The sequence below is a fragment of the Silurus aristotelis genome (assembly GCF_946808225.1).
Source record: "Silurus aristotelis genome assembly, chromosome: 21".
Lineage (NCBI taxonomy): Eukaryota > Metazoa > Chordata > Actinopteri > Siluriformes > Siluridae > Silurus > Silurus aristotelis.
Window position 1 is genome coordinate 2,095,760 of NC_139594.1, and position 20,687 is coordinate 2,116,446.

At 43.3% G+C, this 20,687-nt stretch overlaps 1 protein-coding gene across 6 annotated transcripts in view; it reads left to right on the forward strand.

Annotated features, from left to right (window-relative positions):
* wnk4b (WNK lysine deficient protein kinase 4b) overlaps positions 1-20,687 on the forward strand; it is a 79,336-nt gene that overhangs the window by 53,971 nt on the left and 4,678 nt on the right. The window contains exons 8-18 of one of the 6 annotated variants that reach the window (XM_083524274.1): positions 5,873-6,057; positions 6,277-6,350; positions 7,603-7,738; positions 8,511-8,627; positions 8,714-8,887; positions 11,265-11,319; positions 11,663-11,782; positions 11,979-12,125; positions 12,384-12,512; positions 15,163-15,929; positions 16,381-16,459. In XM_083524274.1, the coding sequence (XP_083380400.1) occupies positions 5,873-6,057; positions 6,277-6,350; positions 7,603-7,738; positions 8,511-8,627; positions 8,714-8,887; positions 11,265-11,319; positions 11,663-11,782; positions 11,979-12,125; positions 12,384-12,512; positions 15,163-15,929; positions 16,381-16,459 (1,983 nt within the window). Of the gene's footprint in view, positions 1-5,872; positions 6,058-6,276; positions 6,351-7,602; positions 7,739-8,510; positions 8,628-8,713; positions 8,888-11,264; positions 11,320-11,662; positions 11,783-11,978; positions 12,513-15,162; positions 15,930-16,380; positions 16,460-20,687 lie in introns of all 6 variants that reach the window. The other 5 variants (XM_083524272.1, XM_083524276.1, XM_083524275.1 and 2 more) reach the window with 5 other exon arrangements.

A 20,687-nucleotide genomic window follows, 5' to 3' on the forward strand; every position in this document is an offset into this window, starting at 1 on the left:
CATATATGGTACATGATGTCCCTTTAAAAAGCAGAGTAGCCTTGAGGTACCTTTTAGTGCACATAATACTAAAACCTGAGCTGAGTGCCCACGGGGATGGAAAATAGCATGTGTGTGTGTGTGTGTGTGTGTGTGTGTGTGTGTGTGTGTGTGTACGTTCAATTAAATTCTTTATCAATTGTAGAATGTTTTTAACAGTAAACATTTTCTCAAAGCAGCTTTACGCAGATGAAGTGGTTATAAAGTTGTATATAAGGATGTATACGTTTGGAGCCTATAAGTTTGTTCCTTGTTATTATAAGTTTATCCCCAATGAGCAAGCCAGTGGTGAGGGAACCTCATCCTCATCCTCAACACCGAATGTCCATTCATTACAGTCCCATCGTTGTTGAGGTGTTCAGTGATTCGTGCTCACATGCAGAACTGTTCATGCAAACTGTGGTCCTGATCCCATTGTAGCAGACTGTTGACATTAATTACAGTCCAAATTCATCCTGAGTCACTCAGAAGCTTCATGGATCTTCAGGCTTTTGAGGTGGAACCATCTTCACATAAAGTGGTCTCCAATTAAAGAGAACTCCATCCAGAGGTGGGGTGTCGGGATGAATCGGGCAGATCCGAAGAGAAGAAAGGTTGCTGGTGAACAATTGGTGGTACACCGTCAAACAGCATATCAAGCTGTAGTCCTAACTCCAACTTACTCCGAAAGAATAGAGGAGGACAAAAACGCTTAATCAGCACTGATAGCTGACCGCTGGAACTATTGGCTTTGGCAAAAATCCATAACGATATTTTTTCCGTCATTACGACAGTGGCCTCTAGAGGCGATTCGCTGACACCACGTGTTGTTTGTTTTTACATGTGAGACTGCAAGCAGAGCATTATATTATATTTATTATTCATCATTTATGAATTATTTAATCATATTTTTTATTGAACTTTTTCTGTGTAACACATTTTAGTACTATTTTACATAAAGTGATTTTTTTTTATCCAGCATCCATAAAAAAAATTTATTGATTAATCGGTTATCGGTAAGTACGATCCAACCTAGTTATCGGTATCGCTTAAATTTAGTCGACCTCTACTAAGGAACTGTAATCCTGGGGAGGTGCTACTGTAGCTAAGTGGTTAATGCATTGGCCTTTGGATCTCTAAGTTCAAATCCATACCACTCCTGGACTACCACTCCTGGACTACCACTCCTGGGCTACCACTCCTGGGCCACCACTCCTGGGCCACCCCTCCTGGACTACCACTCCTGGACTACCACTCCTGGACTACCACTCCTGGGTTACCACTCCTGGACTACCACTCCTGGGTTACCACTCCTGGACTACCACTCCTGGGTTACCACTCCTGGAATACCACTCCTGGAATACCACTCCTGGAATACCACTCCTGGAATACCACTCCTGGAATACCACTCCTGAGCTACCACTCCTGGGTTACCACTCCTGGGTTACCACTCCTGGACTACCACTCCTGGGCTACCACTCCTGGGCTACCACTCCTGGGCTACCACTCCTGGGTTACCACTCCTGGACTACCACTCCTGGACTACCACTCCTGGACTACCACTCCTGGAATACCACTCCTGGACTACCACTCCTGGGCTACCACTCCTGGGCTACCACTCCTGGACTACCACTCCTGGACTACCACTCCCGAGCTACCACTCCTGGGCTACCACTCCTGGGCTACCACTCCTGGGCTACCACTCCTGGGTTACCACTCCTGGGCTACCACTCCTGAGCTACCACTCCTGAGCTACCACTCCTGGGTTACCACTCCTGGGTTACCACTCCTGGGTTACCACTCCTGGACTACCACTCCTGGGTTACCACTCCTGGGCTACCACTCCTGGGCAAGCTCTTTAACCCCATACCTGCTCAGTTGTATGAATGAGATAATTGTAGTTTGCTCTGGATAATGGTATCTGCATGAAAATGGAAATCTTCCTCTTCAATTAAAATATTTGAATGCTAACAATAAAAAAAAGATAAATATGAATCAGATACAAATAAATCTTTCAGAAATATTTTTCATAAAAATATCTCCATCTCCATCTTTATCCTGTACATATCCAGACTTTCCTGATGTCTGAAACGTACTGCAGATATTTCAGCAACAAGTTCAGTTTCAGTCACACTGGTTACACTCGACATCTCCTGAAGCTTAGTCACCGAAATCCAACTACTAATTCAACTGAATTGATGAAGCTGATAGTGTTTTTTGTTCTGACATGAAGGTCTGTCGCAATTTCATTACATGATGACACTGTGTGTGGATGTAGACACGTTTACACAACACAAACATCCACTGTATTGGACTTTTCTAGTCATATGTGTTTCTTCCCAAAACTGTTACCACAATGGGTACAGTAGCATTCAATTTTCCCTTCATTGGAACTAGGAGACTTAAACATGTTCCAGCAGGACACAAAGTGCACAAAGTCAAGTCAAGAGGCTTTTATTGTCATTTTTGCTATACACAGTGGTACACAGTACACAGTAAAAACGAAACAACGTTGCTCCGGAACCCTGGTGCTACTCTAAACAACAAAACAACAACAGCATAGAGCTACAACACAAACATAAAGTGCATCGAGTGCAACCTGGTGCAAACAGTGCAGACAAAAAACAGTACAGACAAAAAACAGTACAGACAGACAGTGCAGACAGACAACACAAGACAACACAAGACAAAAAACCAAGTATAGCGCCGACTAGTAAACATGCTGTATACTTGATTATACAGTACTGTGTAAGGAGAAATTAAAAAACTATACCCAGGAGAGAATACAAACAGAACAGAACAATGAAGTGCAAAAAAACAGCAGCAAGGAGGTGCAGAGACAGCATGTAAACATTCTACTGAATACAGAGGTGCAAAGACAGCATGAAAACATTCTACTGTAATACAGAGGTGCGAGTATAAATAATAATAAATAGATAAATGGTGGTGGAGTGGATCGAGATGAGTGATGATTGTGTTTAGTCCAGGTTGTATTCCAGTTCAGTAACACACATTTGAGTGAGTGTGTGTGTGTGTGAGTGAGTGTGTGTGAGTGAGTGAGTGTGTGCGAGTTCTGTTTTAGTTCTGTGTGTTGAGGAGCCTGATGGCTTGTGGAAAGAAACTGTTGCACAGTCTTGATGTGACGGCCCGAATGCTTCGAAACCGTTTTCCTGATGGTAGGAGTGTGAAAAGTGTGTGTGACGGTTGTGTGTGGTTGTCCACAATGCTGTTTGCTTTTGCGGATGCAGTGTGTGGTGTAAATGTCCATGATAGAGGGGAGAGAGACTCCGATTATCTTCTCAGCTGTCCTCATTATCCTCTGTAGGGTCTTGCGATCTGAGACGGTGCAGTTCTCAAACCAGGCAGTGATGCAGCTGCTCAGGATGCTCTCAATGGTCCCTCTGTAGAACATGGTCAGGATGGGGGGAGGGAGGTGGGCTTTCCTCAGCCTTCTCAGGAAGTAGAGACGCTGCTGGGCTTTCTTGGTGATGGAGCTGGTGTTAAGTGACCAGGTGAGGTTGTCTGCCAGATGAACACCAAGGAATTTGGTGCTCTTGACAATCTCCACAGAGGATCCATCAATAATCAGTTGAGATTGGTCGCTCTGTGCTCGCCTGAAGTCTACAACCATCTCTTTCGTTTTGTCCACGTTCAGAGACAGGTTGTTTGCTCCACACCAGGCAGTTAACCGTTGCACCTCTTTTCTATATGCTGACTCGTCGTTCTTGCTGATTAGACCCACCACGGTCGTTTCATCAGCGAACTTGATGATATGATTTGAGCTGTGCGTTGGTGCACAGTCGTGAGTCAGCAGAGTGAACAGCAGTGGACTGAGCACACAGCCCTGAGGGGCTCCAGTGCTCAGTGTGGTGGTGCTGGAGATGCTGTTCCCGATCCGGACTGACTGAGGTCTCCCAGTCAGGAAGTCCAGGATCCAGTTGCAGAGAGAGGTGTTCAGGCCCAGAGGGTTCAACTTCTCGGTCAGGTGCTGAGGAATGATTGTGTTGAATGCTGAGCTGAAATCAATGAACAGCATTCGTACATATGAGTCCTTGTTATCCAGGTGGGTGAGGGCCAGATGGAGGGTTGTGGAGATGGCATCGTCCGTGGAACGGTTTGGACGATACGCAAACTGCATGGGGTCCAGGGAGGGTGGAAGCTGTGTCTTGATGTGCCTCATGACGAGCCTCTCGAAGCACTTTATCATGATGGAAGTGAGCGTGACGGGACGATAGACATTGAGGCAGTAGACAGTCGATTTCTTTGGCACAGGAACAATGATCATTGTCTTGAGGCACGTGGGAACAACGTTGCTGCTCAGGGAGATGTTGAAGATGTCAGTGAAGACATCTGCTAGTTGTTCTGCACATTCCCTGAGCACTCTGCCAGGAATGTTGTCAGGTCCAGCAGACTTCCGTGGGTTAACTCTGCATAGAGTTTTCCTCACTTCAGCTGTGGTTAGACAGAGCACCTGGTCACTTGGAGGAGGGATGGTCTTCCTTGCCACCACATTGTTCTGTACCTCAAACCGAGCGTAGAAGTCGTTCAGCGCATCTGGGAGGGAGGCGTCATGGTCACAAGCAGGTGATGTGGTCTTGTAATTCGTGATCGCCTGGATGCCCTGCCACATGCGCCGAGTGTCTCCACTGTCCATTAATGATCTGCATTTCATGGGTTGGAAGTATGTGGAAGATCTCCTGCTCTAAAGCTCCAACCCTATTGAACACCTTACTTTAGGATGAATTTTTCATGACAAACATCAGTACATGTTTTTACTAAACCCTGGTGGCTGAATGAATCTCACACAAAATCTATTGGAACATCTTCCCAGAAGAGTGAAGATAATTATAACAGTTAATTGGGACCCAATGTGGAATGGGGAATCTTATGGTCAGGTGTCCACAAACTTTGGCTATACAGTTTATCTACACAAAAATAAATAAAGTAAGAAATAAATAAATAAGAACATTTTGTTGTATGTCTTTAATGTCAATGTTTTTAAGTTTTTAATTTTTGGATGTCAAAAAACGAAATAAATAAATAAATAAATAAATAAATAAATAAATAAATATATATATTGAAGCAGACAGACAGACAGACAGACAGACAGACAGACAGACAGACAGATAGATAGATTCGGATGATAGTGCACCTCATAAAAATACTTCTGTTTTTAAGTAATGATGGTGTTTTAAATGACATAAATCATCAGGACACCAAACAGAAATTTTGCTGTTTCCACACGGACGGTTTTAGTTGCCGGATGTGCGCATCATGGCGGATTTTGGTGCTGATTTGAGACTTGGTGCATCAGTAAAACAAAAGTTTATTGATAAAAAAAGTTTATTATTATTTTGTTTATATCCGAGCAAAGAAAGGACGTCATGAATAAACGTGTGTCGCGTTGAATGTTTTAATTTCGCCTTCTGTTATATTTTTTTATATGTTTAATCAAAATGGTCAAACAGAAATGCGCGTCGCGTTAGTCGCGCGTTGATAAAATTAGTGAGATTGAAATGAATTTGAGTTGCGATTAATCACAAATTAACTCATGGTGATCTTGCGATTAATCGCGTTTAAATATTTTAATAAATTGACAGCTCTACAAACATTTGTTTTATTCGTCGCGTAATTATAAAACATTTATGTATGTTCTACAAGATAAATGTATATTTATAGATATTGCGTAATTGATCAGGGTATTTTTAATGCGATAATATTTTCCTGAATTTCTTTCTGTTTTTAAATTCTGCTGTATTGTTATATTTATTAGAATTTTTTTTACTAATATAATTGTCATATAAATTCTAGTCTTTGTTTAGCATCAGCGACTGTTTTCTGATCTTCCTGGCAGCGGATTGCGAGACTGACGGCTACCTCAGTTCCTCCGGCCTCCAAGAGCCTCCTGAAGCTCTGTGCCCTGTGCTAAGCTCCACCTCTGCAAACATAGCTCCACCCACTGAGCCAGTTGTTGAAGCTCCACCCACAGAAGCCTTGCCTGTGATGAACCATCCAATCCCAGCACTCCGCTTTCCCTCAGTGAGTAATGGGCGGAGCTTCGTGGCTATAATTAAAAAAAATAATATTTGTTTCATGGAAAGAAAATACCGTTTTGTGGTTTGGTACATGAACTGCAATTACACTGTATAACCACCTGACTATAAAATTGCTGTGTACTTTCTGAACATTCTGTTCCACATCGAATGGCTGTTATAAGAACCTCCACTCTTCTGTTTTCCTGTTCTCCTGCTCCTCCAGAGCATCGCCGTATCCCACAACTCTGAACGAGTGAACTCCAGCGGGGCCAGCGGCTTCTCCTCTCCAGTCGACAGGTAACCCGTTCCTTCCATCATTGAAAAGTAAACGAAGCTTGGATGTCGATTGCAGAGGCAACAATTCAACTCCATAAACACTTCATACTTCACAGTAGATGCTTTCAGTGTGGATGGATACATGAGGCTCATTTCCATTTACTATGCATTCACGCACTAGTAATTGGGAAACCTGTGTGTGTGTGTGTGTGTGTGTGTGTGTGTGTGTGTGTGTGTGTGTGTGTGTGTATAGGCGGGTTTACGCACGCACAGGGATAAAATATATTTTTCCACGTTTCATCCTGTCGTGTTTTTTTGACGTCAGGAGCAGATATGAGCTGAACGCTGCATGCTGCCGTAGATTCACTTTCAGAGATCAGATTTTGGGCATGTAGGATGGCTGACGCTCCATTTAGCAAAACCTCTACTCCTGTATGAGTCACACACACACACACACACACACACACACACACACACACACACAAACAGAGGTTGCTGCTTTAAGCTGAGGCTGACTGAGCTCAGTGTGATGCTGTTTGTCCTACACAATGAACTCATATGATTCTCAGACTGAAAGTGTGTTCGCAACCATTTATATATGTACATATTTATTAGGGGCAGTAATATTCAGGGATTTGGTGGTATGGCATGAAAGTTAACGACGTGATGCATCTAATTTGAAAAAGTGTGCATTAGAAACAAGTGATGCAGTGTTTTTAAGATATTTGCATCAAAACCCAATGAATTTCTATTTAATTATCAGTAGATGTTCTATAATTTTAATATTTAGAAATTGACCATTAATTTGTGACCAGTATTTGATATGTAGCTCGATTTCTCGTCACCCCAACCCTAACCCCAACCCAGCACCACTGTTGCTACGTAAATATGACACGTCACAACACTACGGAGGCCGAGGCGTGTCCTAAGAGTCACACAGAATACAGATTAACATGGCAGAGGTAGAGCTGTAAGTTCCTGCACACACAACAGGAGAAGAACATCTGGATTTATTTCATCTTTATCCTTTTTTGCACTACAGAGGCGTGTGTGTGAAAGAGTCATGAGTTAGAAGTCAGAAGGAACTTAAGTAAATTGATGATTTGCCATCTGTCTGTCAAAGACATACTGTATGGAATTGTGTCTGATTGTAAACTGGAGTGATGTACACAAGGAGCCATACACTATGCCGATGCTGATGATGGTTTGTTTGTTTGAGCCACACCCACTTTCTGACCTTTAACCTTGCCCATGACCATTTCTCTGTTTTTAGTTACGCCTCTGATGTGACATCTGGTTTGAGTGACGGGAATGAGGGCCTATCAGAGATGAGCAGTAAAGGTCCAAGTAAACGCACAGGAAGTAAACTGCTGAGGAAGAGAGCACGCTCACGGCTGCGTATAACAGGGGTATTACAGAACGTCCGAGAGTTTACACACACACACACACACACACACACACACACACACACACACACACACACACACACACACACACACACACACACACACACACACACAGTGTTTCTAAACATATCACAAATAACAATGAAAGATCAGTCCACTGCATGTGCTTTAATTAAAGTAAAACTTGCTTAGCTGTGTCTCACTCTGCCTCAATTTGTCTCATTATTAGTCTCACTCTGTCTTAATTTGTCTTATTATTATTGTCACTTTGTCTCAATTTGTCTCGTTATTAGTCTCACTCTGTCTGAATTTGTATCATTATTAGTCTCACTCTGTCTCAAATTGTCTCATCATTAGTTTTACTCTGTCTTAATTTGTCTAATTACTTGTTATATTTCCAGTCTCTTTGTTTCACTTTCTGTCTCACTACGACTCTCTCGCAAACTTTTCTTACTCTTTCTCATTGTAGGTCTCACTCTCTGTCTCATTTAATCTCATTCTTTGTCTCACTTTTTTTCTCTCGGTCCCACTTTGTCTCACTTTTGACTCATACTAATACATAATCAGAGCTTCACCTTTGTCTCGCTTAGTCTCAATCTGTTTTTTGGTCTCACGCTCTGTCTAACCTGGTCTCATTTCTTTCTCACCTCACATCTCAACTTCTGTCTTTGTTTTGGTTTTACTCCCTGTCTCACCCTCTATAAGACTCTCTCTTGCTTTGTGTCCCATTCAGAGTTTCATCTCATGTCTCACCCTCTGTCTCGTCTCCACACAGTTGTCAGATAAGGTGGATCGGGTGGTGGAGTGCCAGCTTCAGACTCACAACAGCAAGATGGTGACGTTTAAATTCGACCTGGACGGAGACAATCCCGAGGACATCGCTGCCGTCATGGTGACCTCAGCGGCTTATATGCATTTATACCTTTATACCAGGTTCTTCTAAAGTTCCAAGCTATAACCCGCATCTCCTGTGTGCAGGTGCATAACGAGTTCATCCTGCCGTCGGAGAAGGAGGGCTTCATCCATCGCATGATGGACATCATCCGCCGCGCTGAGGCCCTGATGAGGAAGGAGCCTTTAGATCTGCTCGGGCCTGGAAACTCCCTCCGGCTGCCGTACCTGAGCGGAGCCGGAACTCTGTCAGGCTCTCAGGTGAGACACACAGGAGCTTTCCAACAGCTTTCACACCCAGAATTCACTGGGACTGTGGGCTTTATTTCTTTATGACCAAGGTCACTTTTTACCCCAAAAGTATTGGCACCCTTTCACCCTGTCAACTGGTGTTAAGGGAAGAGCACTGAGCCAGAACTTATAAGACGTCAGTTTAATGAAGTAAAGTGCTAACGTTCTGTAGCATCAGGAACACGATCGTGTAATAAAGTGTCTGGAAGCTGAGTCACATCAACTACACTTCAATCTGGTTAGATCGAGATGTTTCACTACTAGTCCAAGGAGTTTCTTCAGTCTGAGGGAAGTTAGCAGGATTCGTTCTTCTCCTGTTGTGTCTGCAGGAAGTCACAGCTCTACCTCTGCCATGTTAATCTGTATTCTATGTGACTCTCAGGACACGTCTCGGTCTCAGTAGTGATGCGATACGTCATATTCATGTAGCAGCAGCGGTGCTGAGAGAACGCGCTCGAGAAACAGTTTAGTGAGCAAAAAAAATTCTACCTATCAAATACTGGTCACAAATTAATGGTCACTTTCGGAATAATAAAATTATAGAACATCCACTAATAATTATATTAAAATACATTGGGTTTTACAGAAGCAAAAATCTTAAAAACGATGCATCGCGATACAAATGCCAACTTGCAGACTTTTTTAAATAGATGCATCACATTGTTAACTTTTAATAGACAGGGTAAAGGGGCGCCAATACTTTTTGTATCGACTTCCGGATAACCGCAAATGGATGAGTGAGAATCAGAGCAGAGACGTGTAATTAAGGGGCTACCGTGTGTCTATGTCGTCGTATTCCTCATTATAATCAGAGAAGAGTAGAAAAGAGAAAGTTCAACAGGTCAAAAGAAATGCAGAAACCATTTTCTATACAAGGAAAAACTATTTTTATTTCACACACACACACACACACACACACACACACACACACACACACACACACACACACACAGAAAACCCTGGAGCAATGAGCAATACAACAGTGTAATTTATCTGAGCTTAAAGTGACTTTATACTTACTGCAGTTATTAATACACACGGAACCGAGACGAGTGAAACGGAAAAATATTAGTCACAATTTTCACTGATCTCCATGAAGATCTGCTTTCAATGGATTTGGAGTGGAAGATCTCCTGCTATAGAGAATTTCTTACACTGACTGCACCCAAGACGCCTTCACCTCACCAAAATCCTGTATTCCCGGACTTTACTAACATCTTTGTGGCTGAATGAATCTCATGCAAATCTCCACAAAATCTAGTTGAACATCTTCCCAGAAGAGTGGAGCTCGTAATATTATATTATAACAGCAAATTTGGAACAGTGTACAGTGTGTATTTCAGTGGTGTCCTGTTTAAATCAATTCACCCCTTATTAGCTTCATTATAATACCACGTCTGTAGGAACATCAGTATTATAGAGAAGTGCAGTACAGGAATCTCATACAGTGAGAATAAATAATCAAGAAACCCAATGATCACAATTCAACACGTCTCCTTTCACTGGAGCCACAACTGCACCTCCACATACATCATCTCCAGCAGAAGCACCGATGTTCACCTCATCACATCACCCCGGGGTTTCACTGTGTTCCTTCAGTGCGTTAGAGTTTTCCTGGGGATTTGGAATGAAGGTGAATTGTGTGTTTTTGTGCAAATTTTTAACACAAAAGTATAAACTGGTAATGAAAATGTGCAACAACTGTTTTGTACTGTTTCGGGCGACTTTTCCTCACGATGTCCTGCTTTCTTTGAAAAGTTCGTCTTGAAAATGTTCTGCGACCAAATCGATTTCTTCTCCTCTGTCAGTCGTTGTGAAATGGAAAAACAGCTATTCGATGGAGGTTGTGAGCTCGGACTAACGCGCTCTCTGACCGTCCAATCAAAGGACGTGAAAATTCTGACATTATCGTACGCCTGCTAGACGCCTCGGAGTCAGAAACTCACAATCTGATTGGTTAAAGCAACATGGATTTCACTTTACATGCACTCGCAGTGCTGATCTTGAAGGGCTTACGTTGGAGATCTTTGACCCCGGCAACACGTTATGTGACGGCTGATAGGAACTCGAACTTGAACTCACACTTGGTGGCGCTGCTCCTTGAAGGAAATGAAGGGAATAGAAATTATTGGAAATAAGTTGATACATATTCATTGACAATTTAACAAAATGTTGGCCAGCAAGACCTTCTCTGAAGGACCACCACTGCTATATAAAACACGAGAGAACATGAGAGAAATGAGAGTTTGTCTCATGAAGGTTCCACAAGTCGTTTTCTAGATTGGTTCTAGATTTATACGATATGTTTGACACCGATTTCATTTGATTTTTTTTTTTTTTTTTTCAGCCGAACCTGCACACCCAGGGGTTGGCACGCACACACTCGTCCTCCTCCCTGCCAGGTAACGCCGCATTTCACTCGTTAGTTTTAGTATGCATATAATAAAGTTTCTTATCAAAACTAAGAAACATGGCGGCCAGGCCACACCCACACGCAAGTCATTACAGACTACATTTTTACAATTTGAGGCGTGAAGAAGCATTTTCCAGGGAGAATGGTGTGACTCTACCGTGACTAACATTAGCACCTCCTTTAATTATGACTTGCTGTTGTCATGGTAACAGTGACACTAAATCTATCTGGTTTCATGCGCTTAGTTGTGTTCAACTGTGTGTAAATCTTTTCTCACTAACCCCCAACTCATGTTCAGTTTTAATGACTTGTGCATGTGCTGTTACACTCAGATTATGCTGCAGGTCAGGTAATGCAAGGCTCCACCCCCAGTCTGGGTGGAGACTATTACCTCGATCCTGGTGCAGCTGTTCCTGTGCGTCCACTTCGTTCCCAGTCTTTCCACACTTCAGGTATCTACTAACGCTTTATTAACCCTCATTTCATCAGTCTGTCTATCTGGCTGTGTCTATCTGTCTGTCTGAGTCTATCTGTCTGTCTGGCTGTGGCTGTCTGTCTGTCCATCTGTCTGTCCGCCTGTGTTTGTTCTCTCTGTCCTTATTTTTAATTTATAAATAAAATCTCTGTCATACTTATATTATTCAACAGCGTGTGAGTATCACACAGAATTCTTAGCTGCAAACGTGGGTCAGATATCTCATGGCCTCTCCCCCAGACTGGGCGGAGACTATTACCTTGATCCCGAGGGGGCTTTGCCCTTGCGTCCGCACCGCTCACAGTCTTTCCACACCTCAGGTATCGACACTAACATCATAATAATCTTCCCTCTGGATGTCTATGTCTCTGTTCATATGGACAAACTGTCACTGTCTGCCCGTCTGTCCGTCTGTCTGTACATCTGTCCATCTCTCTGCCCATGTGTCTGTCTGCTCATCTGTCCATCTCCCTGTTTTGGTTCTATCTTGGTGTTTTCAGCTTGTGTGTGTGTGTGTGTGTGTGTGTGTGTGTGTGTGTGTGTGTGTTTGTGTGTGTGTGTGTGTGTGTGTATCACAGATTATTCAGCTGCAAATGCAGGTCAGGTGACCCATGGCTCCTCTTCAGGGCTGAGCAGAGACTTTAACCTGGACTCTGATGTAGGACCACCTGTCCGTCCCCTTCGCTCTCAGTCCTTCCATACATCAGGTATGTCTGTCTGTCTATCTATCTATCCATCCATCCATCCATCCATCCATCCATCCATCCATCCATCCATCCATCCATCCATCTATCTATCTATCTATCTATCTATCTATCTATCTATCTAGAACCAATGTGATTGGTTTAATATGAATAAGATGAAGGTGATGAAAAAGAAGAATCTCTGATAATGGTGCTGCTCTAAACCAACATCATCTGACCAATCAGGACACAGAGCACAGACTGATGAACATGTGTAAGGTCTGATCTCTGATATTGTGGAGTTCCCCGAAAGGAGACATTTATACTCTTTTCTGGAAGGAGTCTCCAGTGTCAGAGCTTAGTACCAGTCAGAGTGAAAGCTACAGTATAACATTCAGCTTACGCTTTGTGTTTGTGACTTTAAGATAGAGAACGAGTGTTTATAACTGCTTTAAGGTTAATAAGGTGCATCATTACCTATGTAGGTACACAGGTTCTTTGGTCTCTTGTGTAGTCTCTCTCTCTCTCTCTCTCTCTCTCTCTCTCTCTCTCTCTCTCTCTCTCTCTCTCTCTCTCTCTCTCTCTCTCTCTCTCTCTCTCTCTCTCTCTCTCTCTCTCTCTCTCTCTCTCTCTCTCTCTCTCTCTCTCTCTCTCCCTGTTCCTCTTTCTCGTTCTCCCTGTTCCTCTTTCTCGTTCTCCCTGTTCCTCTTTCTCGTTCTCTGGTCACTTCCAGCAGAATACGCACAATGATTATTTCTTTGTCAGTAACACAGAGAGCAGCTGTTATTTAGCGGAATGTTTATTCCTTGTGTGTGTGTGTGTGTGTGTGTGTGTGTTTGTGTGGCTCGAGAGATAGATGACACCTGTGTTGTTTTTCTCTGCCAACAAATCAATGCAGCATGCTAAAAAAAACATCTCTTTTTATGGAGACGTGTGTGATAAATTTGGTGCATTTCATTGGTGTCGAAGACATAAAGAGAGACGTGTGTGTGTGTGTGTGTGTGTGTGTGTGTGTGTGTGTGTGTGCATTTCCATTTTATTCCATCATTTTAAATATGACCCCATGGAGACTGTAAGCTGGATAAACCACATAAATAATGGCCAGTGTGATGTTAGGTGTGGGCTCTCCAGGGGGTTGTGAGGTTTGGAGCACGTTCCTTGTGGGAGTTTTTTCCTCATTAACTCTGCAGCTTGGGTTCATTTTATTATACGTGTGTAAAACAGAGGGGTGGAGCCAATTACACTGATCCATTTAGCACCAGCAGTGAGATCTGCTTTTGCTTCTGATTCAGGTCACAAACATGGGGGTGTAAATGAATCCGACCCACAGGCAGCTAGTCATTTGTAGTCTTTTTTCTGCATGTTTGAAATAAAGATGTACAGGTTTTATTTTTAAGCGTTGTGTCATCACGCTTAAAAAGGAAACCGGTTTAGAATGCTGCAGAAAAAATCCTGGAAGTGATATTCTCTGGGTTTAGGTATGTTACTGGGATCCTAGGACATGTTACAGCCCTGCCTACAGATACTGTTGACTCCAGGTCAAGAGACATTCCCCTTCTCTCCAGCGTGTACCTCCACCTCTCCAGGCTCTTCTCCACCTGCTCCCTACTCTCACCACAAATCACAATATCATCCGCAAACATCATAGTCCACGGAGACTCCTGTCTGACCTCGTCTGTCAACCTTTCCATCACCACTGCAAACAGGAAAGGGCTCAGAGCCGATCCTTGATGCAGTCCAACCTCCACCTTGAACCAGTCTGTCGTACCTACTGCACACTTCACTGCTGTCGAGCTGTCCTCATACATGTCCTGCACCACCCTCACATACTTCTCTGACACACCTGACTTCCTCATACAATACCACAACTCCTCTCTCCACCCTGTCGTACACTTTCTCTAAATCCACAAACACACAATGCAACTCCTTCTGACCTTCTCTATACTTCTCCATCAACATTCTCAAAGCAAATAATGCGTCTGTGGTGCTCTTCCTCGGCATGAAACCATACTGTTGTTTACAGATGGTCGCCTCTTCTCTCAGCCTGGCTTCCACTACTCTTTCCCATAACTTCATGGTGTGACTGATCAACTTTATTCCCCTGTAGTTACTGCAGGTCTGCACATCTCCCTTATTCTTAAAGATCGGTACCAGCACACTCCTTCTCCATTCCTCAGGCATCTTCTCACCTTCCAAAATCTTGTTAAACAATCTGTTTATAAACTCCACTGCATCTCTCCCAAACATCTCCATGCTTCTGTCATCTGGTCCTACTGACTTTACACTCTTCATCCTGCTCTCACTTCCTCCTTACTAATCCTATCCACTTCCTGTTTCACCATCTCCACACCATCTACCTTCTCTCTCTCATTTTACTCATTCATCAGCTGCTCAAAATACTCTCTCCATCTTCTCAACACACTCTCCTCACTAGTCAACACATTTCCATCTCCATCCATTATCGCTCTAACTTGCAGCATCTCTTTCCCAGCTCGGTCCTTCTGCCTTGCAAAATTGCCTCAAATCCTTTTCGCCTTCCTTAGTGTCCAACTTCTCATACAGAAGGTGTGTTTTATGGAACATGGAATTTTTTATGTGACCCCCAAAACCCCATTCCTGTGATTTCAGAATCTGTTCACTGATTAATTGTTTCTGTTCTCTGTTCATGTCTCAGGTTCGACCCAGTCTTTTGCTCAGCCTACACCCCATTACCCCCAATACACAAATCCTGATGCCCTGCAACTACTTTCTAATCAAGTCCCCACCATGCCCCCTCAATACCCCAACCCCCAGTACATCCCTAATCCACCCTATCCGTACCCCTACATGGTCAACCAGACTCCGCTTACAGACTCAAGACTCAACCCAGCTCCGAATCCTCTCCCCCACAACGCAAGCAGCTGCAGTCTCGCCCCATATCCCACCCAGCCCACACCACAGCACCCTGCAGGTGATGTGGGTCCACATGACAGCAGTTCTCTGCCACCCCCTAGTGGCCACCCCATGCCTCCGAACACACAGACTGCAGGAATCTGGCTTGGCCATACCCAGCAGCCGCTCTTCTCTCTGGCCAACGTTCTGTCTCTGGCTATGACCATGGCGCAGTCATTTATACCCCCAAACTCCATGCCAAATGGCCTGCACCAGGCTTACATGAATTCTTTGGGACCACAGCCAAGTTACCCAGGCATGTTTGGAGCCCAGCATCCTGCAGCGGGTCAGAACGAAGCTCCACCTCAGCAGCACCAAGAGGCCCAGTCACTAGCTCAGCCTCCGAGTGCAACCACAACTACTCCAGATGTTATAGGACCAGCAGTGGCAAGCGGCCAGACTGGAGGGAGCACTCAGGAGGGGCAAGAGGAAAGCAGTTCCTCCTCATCATCTTCATCATCCTCTTCACCATCCATTGAGTCTTCCAGCTCAGCCACAACCCAGATCCCAGTGAGTAGCCTGCACACACACACACACACACACACACACACACACACACACACACACACACACACAGAAAATGTTGTTCTGATGGAATTTATTCCAGATGTTCATGAAGCACATGTGGCTGAGATGTGATGATACCAAAGTTTTTCTTGTCCACTCCTTCGTGGGTTGTAGGTTAAAACTTTGTTGTGTATTATAACAACATCCCCCGTACACACACACACACACACACACACACACACACACACACACACACACACACACACACACACACACAGTCCTCAAACCTGTTTTGTTCACCCCTAAAACACTGCATACTTACTGTTTAGGGTGTGATCTCTTATATAACATTTACAGTTGTGCGTGTGTGTGTGCGTGTGTGCGTGTGTGCGTGTGTGCGTGTGTGCGTGTGTGCGTGTGCGTGTGTGTGTGTGTGTGTGTGTGTCACATGTAGGTATCTCCACCAAGCCCCAGAAACTCCTCTCAGATGGTGCGTGATGTAGCTAAAGAAAAACTGTCTTCTATTTCAGAGGGTAAGACACACACACACACACACACACACACACACACACACACACACTCAGGTTTGTTATTACAGTCAAGTCAAGTCAAGTCAAGTTTATTTGTATAGCGCTTTTCACAACAGACATTGTCTCAAAGCAGCTTTACAGAAAACAACAGTGAAGGTGAATGGTGTGCGTTTGTCCCTGATGAGCAAGCCGTGGCGACAGTGGCAAGGAAAAACTCCCTTAGATGATATGAGGAAGAAACCTTGAGAGGAACCAGACTCAAAGGGGAACCCATTCTCATATGGGTGACATCAAGAGTTTGGTCATAAATCTTCCAACAATACAGAACAATTTGTGATCATCATAGATCCAGCATCAGCTTCTCCATGCCAGGGCCTTTAAACACTCGGCATCTACTTCTCCATGATCATCCATAGGTCCATAATCTTCACGAGGTGGGACGTGACTGGAGCTGGCCAAACCTCAGGATGCCTCGGGATGGGGAGAGAAAGAGAAGCAGTGGAGAGGAATTAGCGTAGCTGCTGTTCATGATATTAACAGCACAAGTTGATAATGTGCATGTGATCAGATGTTCTGGAGCACAAGGTTATGATGTGATGTGTGTGATGTGTGTTATGTGTAGGCTTTGCTAAAAAGATATGTTTTTAATCTACACTTAAACTGGGAGAGTGTATCTGAACCCCGAACACTGTCAGGAAGACTATTCCAGAGTTTAGGAGCTAAATGTGAAAATGCTCTACCGCCTTTAGTGGACTTTGCTATTCTAGGAACTACTAGAAGCCCAGAGTTTTGAGATCTCAGGGAGCGTGACGGATTGTAGCGTGTTAAAAGACTGGATAGATACATGGGAGCCAAACCATTTAGTGCTTTATAAGTGAGTAGCAGTAGTTTGTAGTCTATTCGAAACTTAATAGGAAGCCAATGTAGGGACGATAAGATTGGGGTTATATGATCGTATTTTTTTGACCTAGTAAGAACTCTTGCTGCGGCATTCTGAACTAACTGAAGCTTGTTTATTAATGATGCAGGACATCCACCTAGTAATGCATTACAGTAGTCTATTCTAGAGGTCATAAACGCATGGACGAGCTTCTCTGCATCAGATATAGATAACATATTTCTTAGCTTAGAAATATTTCTAAGGTGAAAGAAGGCTGTTTTTGTAACTTGATTGATGTGATTTTTAAAAGATAAGTTGCTGTCTAAAATAACTCCCAGGTCTTTTACCGTTGAACTAGTAGTTACAGAACAACCGTCTAAATGCAGGCTGAGATGCTGGAGCTTCTGTGTACTATTTTTTGGGCCGATGAGCAAAATCTCCGTTTTATCAGAATTTAATAGCAGAAAGTTATGGGTCATCCAATCTCTTATTTCTTTAACACACTCAGTTATGCGGGCTAATTGAGCTGTATCGCCTGGTTTGGATGAAATATATAGCTGGATATCATCAGCATAACAATGGAAGCTAATTCCATGCCTTCTAATAATATTTCCTAATGGAAGCATGTATATTGTAAAAAGCAGGGGTCCTAGAACTGACCCTTGTGGCACGCCATAATTTACTAGCATTATCCTGGATAGCTCTCCATTTAAATCTACGAAATGGTAACGATTGGACAGGTAGGATTTAAACCAGCTTAATGCCTGTCCCTGAATACCGATGCAATTCTGTAAGCGATCGAGGAGAAGATCATGATCTATAGTGTCGAACGCAGCACTAAGATCTAGTAAAACTAATAGGGAGATGTAGCCTTGGTCTGAAGCTAAAAACAGGTCGTTAGTGATTTTAACTAGAGCAGTTTCTGTGCTATGATGGAGCCTAAAACCTGACTGAAACTCTTCAAAGATATTGTTCTCCTGCAAGTGGTTACATAACTGGGCAGCGACAATCTTTTCTAAAATCTTTGACATAAATGGGAGATTTGAAATTGGTCTGTAATTCGATAGCGTGCTTGGATCCAGATTAGGTTTTTTAATGAGGGGCTTAATAACTGCTAACTTGAGGGATTTAGGGACATGACCTAACGATAGTGAGGAGTTAATAATATTTAAAAGAGGCTCACCAGCTGTATATAACACTTCCTTCAGTAGTTTAGTGGGAATTGGATCTAACTGACATGTTGTTGATTTAGCTTTCATAATAGCATCATACAGCTCTTCCTGTCCTATACATGTAAAACAGTGTAGTTGTGGGGTTGTAAGTACGATTGTGTCGGGAGATGCTGTCAGAGGTTGAACTGCCACAATTGTTTTTCTAATGTTATCTATTTTTTCAGTGAAGAAATTCATAAAGTCCTCACTACTAAACTGTGATGGAACACATTTTTCAGATCCCTGATTTGTTGTTAATTTAGCGACTGTACTGAAAAGGAACCTGGGGTTGTTTTTGTTATTTTCTATGAGTTTGCTCAGGTGTTTAGCTCTAGCAGCTTTTAGCGCCTGTCTGTAGCTAAGCATACTGTCCTTATACGCAATTCTAAATACCTCCAATTTAGTTTTCCTCCATTTTCTCTCCAGATTACGTGTTGTTCTCTTTAGGGCATGCGTATGACTATTATACCAAGGTGCAGGTGCTTGTTCTCGAACCTTTTTTAACCGGATGGGGGCAACAGTGTCTAAAGTGCTAGTGAGGATAAGGTCTATGTTGTTCGCCATCTCATCAAGATGATCAGCAGTTATGGGTTTAATGTGAAACTGAGATAAATCAGGCAGGTTATTTATGAATCTGTCCTTAGTGGTTGGAATAATAGTCCTACCAGGTCGATAACGTGGTGAAACACGGTTAATCTGCTCTACCGGTAGTGTGTACAGTAGGAGATAATGGTCTGTGATGTCATCACTCTGGGGTAAAATATCTATATCAGTGACGTCTGCTCCGTAGGATATTATTAAGTCTAGTGTGTGGTTAAAACGGTGGGTTGGTCTGGTGACGTTTTGTTTAACTCCAAAAGAGTTTAGTAAATCGACAAATGATAATCCTAGGGCATTGTTTACATCATCTACATGAATATTAAAATCTCCTACAAGCAGCACTTTATCAAAGCTGATCAGGAGGTCTGAGAGAAAACAAGCAAACTCATGAAGAAAATCAGCGTAGGGTCCTGGGGGTCTGTACACGGTGACTAGAGCGAGTTTTCTATGCATGTCTGAAAGTGCAACTTTAAGAACGAGCACTTCAAATGATGTAAAGCTGAATCCTAATCTCTGACTAACATTAAGAGAAGCACTATAAATGGTTCCTACACCCCCCCCCCCCACGACCAGTCTGACGGGGCTCATGCTTATAGACATATCCTGACGGTGTCGACTCGTTTAGACCCATATAATCACCTGGTTTAATCCAGGTCTCAGTGAGACAGAGTGCATCGAGATTATTATCTGTGATCATCTCATTTACAATCAGTGCTTTGGGTGCAAGTGATCTAATGTTTAAAAGACCGAACTTTAGAACTTTGTTGTGTTTGTTTATCTGGCATTTTTCAGTTTTAACTGCAATAAGATTATTTCTGGATCTTGTGTATGTAATTCTTGGTTTTACTACATGAGGAATAGATACGGTTTCTATAAACTGGGCTGTGTGTGAACTTGTAACTATTTGGTCTGTAGTATGCGTGTTCTTATAGTTGAAGATTTCTTGATGTCTTACCAGTCAGATGGTGTGAAGTATCCTAGAGATGTTATCTGATAGCACTGCTGCTCCAACTCTGCTGGGGTGCAGGCCATCAGGGCGGAAGAACCTCGGACGCTCCCAGAAACAGTTCCAGTTATTAACAAAGAGAAGTTTATGTTCTCGACACAATGACTGTAACCATTCATTTAGAGCTAAAAGTCTACTAAACTTCTCAGCCCCTCGCTGGTAAGTGGGAAGAGGTCCTGACACTGTGATCCTCGTTGTGGGTGATGTGCTGCGTACCGTCTCCACCAGGATCCTGAAGTCCCTCTTTAAGATCTCCGTTTGCTGCAGCCTGGTGTCGTTTGCTCCGGCATGGAGAACAACCGCTCCAAAGTTCTCGTTCAGGATCGCGGGTACCTGCGCAGCGACATCCAGAACACGAGCACCAGGAAAACTGTCCTCATTGTCACTGGAAATAATTAGAGAGAGAGAGAGAGAGAGAGAGAGAGAGAGGGAGAGAACAGGTAAATAGAGAGAATGGTTAGAGAGGTTTCCCTCTAGTGTTCACAGTCAGCACTGTGCAGTACATTTTCCAGAGGAAATTTAATGTCTGTATGT